This window comes from Trypanosoma conorhini (genome assembly GCF_003719485.1).
Source record: "Trypanosoma conorhini strain 025E chromosome Unknown Tco_14.4_contig_00796, whole genome shotgun sequence".
In the NCBI taxonomy this organism is placed as follows: domain Eukaryota; phylum Euglenozoa; class Kinetoplastea; order Trypanosomatida; family Trypanosomatidae; genus Trypanosoma; species Trypanosoma conorhini.
The window spans coordinates 1-4,476 of NW_021704872.1; the positions used below are offsets into that span (position 1 = coordinate 1).

At 53.3% G+C, this 4,476-nt stretch overlaps 4 protein-coding genes across 4 annotated transcripts; 1 reads left to right on the plus strand and 3 right to left on the minus strand.

The window, feature by feature from the left end:
* Nucleotides 1-921: 921 nt before the first annotated feature.
* On the minus strand, nt 922-1,596 carry Tco025E_08490 (multidrug resistance protein, MATE family; the record flags this gene model as incomplete). The annotated part of the gene is made up of 1 exon (XM_029375337.1): nt 922-1,596. One exon carries the CDS (start codon nt 1,594-1,596, stop codon nt 922-924), a length of 675 nt encoding a protein of 224 aa, XP_029224598.1.
* Nucleotides 1,597-1,773: 177 nt separating this feature from the next.
* On the minus strand, nt 1,774-2,295 carry Tco025E_08491 (multidrug resistance protein, MATE family; the record flags this gene model as incomplete). Its single annotated transcript, XM_029375338.1, has 1 exon — nt 1,774-2,295. The coding sequence occupies one exon, from the start codon at nt 2,293-2,295 to the stop codon at nt 1,774-1,776; it is 522 nt and encodes a 173-aa protein (XP_029224599.1).
* An 803-nt stretch (nt 2,296-3,098) lies between these two features.
* On the minus strand, nt 3,099-3,527 carry Tco025E_08492 (uncharacterized protein; the record flags this gene model as incomplete). Its single annotated transcript, XM_029375339.1, has 1 exon — nt 3,099-3,527. One exon carries the CDS (start codon nt 3,525-3,527, stop codon nt 3,099-3,101), a length of 429 nt encoding a protein of 142 aa, XP_029224600.1.
* A 3-nt stretch (nt 3,528-3,530) lies between these two features.
* Tco025E_08493 (uncharacterized protein) lies at nt 3,531-4,259 on the plus strand (the record flags this gene model as incomplete). The annotated part of the gene is made up of 1 exon (XM_029375340.1): nt 3,531-4,259. The coding sequence occupies one exon, from the start codon at nt 3,531-3,533 to the stop codon at nt 4,257-4,259; it is 729 nt and encodes a 242-aa protein (XP_029224601.1).
* Between the last annotated feature and the right edge of the window lie 217 nt (nt 4,260-4,476).

Consider the following 4,476-nt stretch of genomic DNA (forward strand, 5'->3'; position numbering starts at 1 on the left):
GCGCAGAAGCACAGCCAAACAAGTTCCTAAAGCATACGCCAATGGAACCTGGGCTTTCGTTGCGAAGCGGCGAACTGGTGTTCGTTAGTGCCCCGCAATCGCCAGGCCCCTCCAAGTGACGGGTCATTGTAGGGGGTTAGCTTGAAAAATAAAAAAATGCATGCATCGTCGTCCAGCGCAGTGTCCTCGGGAACAAAAGTCAAGGCAATAAACAAAGAAACGGGGGGGAGCTCAAAAGGAATCGATACCACTTGTTTAGCCTATCCGTTTGCACATTTTTTCCCCTAACTTTTTCTGCAGCTTGAAGGCATTTTTTAAAAGGCATTAATCATTCCTTTGGACTAGAACAAAAACAAAAACAACTTGATATCGTGAGAACTTCTCACTTCCTAGCTAGTTTTGTACATCACAGAATCAAAAAAAAAGTGCGTGCAACACATACCAATGATGTTCGTCAATATAAATGAACGCATCCGTAAAAGGAGCCGTGCGCACTTTTTCACATTAAGTACCGTCCTTTTTCCTTGTTTTGCTGTTATTTATGTCGTCTGCGTGCGTCTGAGAATAATGCACTTCACCAGATATGTCTGGCAGAGTGCATCGAATTTTGTGCCCACATGCTTAATGAAAAGGCAAAAATTTCCCCGCATTGACAGTGAACTCTGGGTGCTCCAGAGCAAGCGTCCAAATGAAACGTGCACTGATTCGCCCTGGAATCCTCTTCTAGCTGTAGCTCATAGCTTGAATCACTTGACTCCTTGGACAACACTTTCCAGTCGACTTTTGCAAGGTACCAAAGCATTGCTGGGGCCTCCAGCATTAGTCCATCAGTCAGGCCGCCAAGAATTCCGGCCAGACCCCAGTCAAAAAGACAGGTAAGCAAAGGCTCCAAAGGCAACCCAACAAACCACAAATAACTGATTAAAATATTCGCACCTTTTTTTTATGCCCCATTCCACCGAAAACACCCTGAAACACGTACTGGGTACCATCAACAATGTGTGTAAGTGGCACTATCCAACGCACAGTATGTGACACTTCCAATGATGTTTCGGCCACTACAAATAGACCAAGGATATTGTCAAAAAAGACAAAGATAATAATTCCATTCAAGGAGGATATAGTTAGGGCAAAAGCGGCCGCGGCAACAACGTATCCCCAGGCACAAAATGGAAGTGCTGCACCCAGGCTCGAGCCTATTCTAGCAGAAGCTGCTGTGCTAGTTCCCCCAGAAATAGAGACGAACGTAAAGAGGCTACTGAGAATTGCAGAGTACGCGGCCACTTCCGAAGTTCCAAGCGTAGCCAAAAGCAACATGGCAACATCAAACGCGGACGCCTTAGCAGCGACGAAGAGAGAACTGGGTATTGCCAAGCCAATATATTCTTTCAAGCCATCCCGCTGCAGAGCTTCTCTTATACGGAGCTTGCCCAGCGTTTGTCGCGTCGATTGCAAAAGCACTACCAGAGCAACCAGCACTGCAAGCTGCACCCAAGCCACGATAACCATTCCCGGCATGGCACCATGGACACCGCCTTCAGCAAAAAAGTACTGAGCTAGAGGCGTCACAACAAAACCAACTACAAGAGCGGTCATGGGCAATTGAGGCTTAAGCTGGTTGAGGGCGAATTTAGAAAATGTCGTGAAGTTCACCAATAGAATGATAACCAGGGGGTCCAAAGTTCATGAAATCACAGGCAATTTCCGCCGTCCTCTCCCCGTAGATTATTGGTAGAGCACTTTGTAGCAAAAAAAGGAATATGTTGACAGGTATCACGAATAAAATACCAACAGCAACGCCTTTTTGAAGGATAATACCGGTTCATCACTGCATGGATCCCTACCGTAAGCCTGTGAACAAAGTGCGTCCATTGCAAACGTCAATTCACAAAGCTGATATTGGGCAAAAATTGAACCAATGAAATGTCCCACAGAAGCACCAGAGAGGGAATTATGACCTAGAAAAGCGCCGATAAAAGCCAATGACACCACTGCCAGACCGAAAGTTAAAGCAATACTCATAGCGGAAGGCAAGTCCAGTGGGATCAGACCAAGAACAATCCGACACCAACTCAAGACATCATCATCCAATTGAAGCTCAGAGACACAAATCTCATCCGCAGTCGATATGTTGTCGTCGACTGGCAGCGGTGGTTCAGGGAAACTTGCATCTTCGCGTTGAGACCCTGTCGCTTTAATGAGTGCGTTGCTTACAGCGGCATGGGCTACTCTGTCGTGGCGCTCTTCACTCGCCATTTCCCATTTATCCGAGCTTCCCTCACAAATTGCTCCCATGCTTTTTTTGCCTGCATCTTCCACGTTAAGGCACCAACGACAGAACAAATCATTGTGATAGCAAACGTACACACAAAAGAGTGATCAGAGCAGCACGATAAGAAAGCGTAGGTAAGCGAATACACAGTATAATCTTTTTTTTTGATAATGGTGATGAAAGGCGCACGCATAATAACAATAACGGAATCAGTCCAATAATAATAATAAACTTTTTGTACTGCTGCTGAAACGGAGATTTGCTTCTCGGGGAAAGACAAAGACAGAAAAGAAAAAAAGAACTCTCTGATGACGCCGTAGGCCGCTCAGAAAATGAGGATGCCGACACCTGGAACAATCCTGCGCGTCGCAGGCCCATTTTGGGAGGATGATTTCCTTCCACTTTTTTACGTGCGGCCAGGGGCCTCCTCAAAACCCTCGGTGGCTGCCTTTCTTTTGTATGTGCATGTGTGAGGGCTGAACGGCGGCGGCGTCGCGACCGCGCGCCTGCTTATTAGTTGCGAGCATCTGCTGTAATTGCTGCAACTGAACGGTATCTTGAAAAAAACCCCAATGGTTATTCCACCCCGCTTTTCATGACGGGGTGGAGCTAAGAGCAGGGAATGCAGGATTTATTTTGTCCCCCACCGCGGCCCTTCTGCCGCAGCACGAGTCGTCCCATTATTTTTTTGGAGGAAACCGCGGCAACCGCAGTTTCGCCGCCGTGCGAGGAAACAGAAGATGAACCCGGGCCACTCCCGCATTCGTCTCCTCTCCGAACAAGTCGCCGAAGCGTGCCGACCACAATCTACGCCTCGTTGGGCACATTAAACCGCGGGCAAAGGACATTTTAAGCCGAAGCAAAGAAGGCAAAACAAGGAAAATAAGGGCCCGTCCTCATCCAACGGACGAGGGAAAACGCCCACATTGCCGTTAGGGGCGGGGAACGGCCCAGGGCTCGGGAGACCGAACAAACCACGAAGGAACCGAGCCAGTTGTTTACCAAAATCGGGCCCGGGTGCCTCCACCCCGGCCAGGCCGGCGGGCCGCCCGGGAGAACAAGTGCCCGGCGCCTCCTCACGCACAAGCTGCTTCTGAACCACGGCGTGTTTTTTGCGTGCCTTGCCGCGCCCTTGCCGCGGAATCTGCCGACGTGGGCGCCCGGCGACGAAGGTTGAGGGGCGGTGTGGGCGCCGTGTGCGGCTTGCGCCGATGGATCTTCGGCGTTGGCTCCGCGGCGTCCTCTCCACGATCATCGCATGGTTGTTTTTGTGGGGGCGCTGCCGCCGGACGCGGCCAAACGGTCCCTGGGCGTTACTCGCGCCGCGCGCCGCGGACAGATGCTTCCGGAGGGCGTCGCGGAAATCACAAGATATTTTGCCAGCGGGTGCGGAGAAGGCGTTCCTCCGCATCTTCTGCTATCTTCCTTCGTCTGCTGGGGATGGATCTCTTTTTCCCGACGGGACTGGCAAGTCTGTTGGGCGAACGCCCCGCATGTGCCGGGGGAGCCGCCACGACGCACGCCGCTTCCACCGCGCTCTCTCAGGGCCATTCCGCCCTTCCCCTGCCGGGCCCCGTCCTTTCCCTGGACCGGGACCCGGTTGGGGGCCATCTCGCTGAAGCGGCAACCGCTGACCGCACACGGCCGGGAGCAGAAGTGTCGCTTCGATACGGCGCGCCGCCCTCACGTGACGAACAACCCACCCGACATGTTCGGCCCGCAAACAGCAGGGGCATTTGAGACGCCACGAGCCCTCCATCTAGGCGAAAGTGGCTGTATTTCGCGGTCGCGGCGGGATGGGAATTCCAGACTGGAAGCGGTCTGGGTGGAGCTTTCGAGCATGCGCACGCGGTTCCGGCTGGGGGCCCACGCGTGTTTTGGAACGCACGGGCACTCTAAGCGATCAGGGTGGCCGCGAGAGAACCCAGTTCACCACAGGAGCCTTCAGGGCGTGTTGGCTGCGGCAGTGGGCCTTTGCGCCAATTGAAGTGGAACTGCGCGCGGCAGCGCTTGCCACAAGCGGGGCATCGAAGGTCGAGGGCGCGCCGATGGACGCGCTCTCGCGGCGGCGGCCGGGGTTGTGGAGGAGGCGCCGGGGTTCTCGCGCGCGGTGCGGTGCGGGCCTCGCGAATCGCACTCACACTTGGGGGGCGGCCGTATCGTGTGCTTCGTCGTCACGTGCGCACCCGAAGCGCCTCCCCACC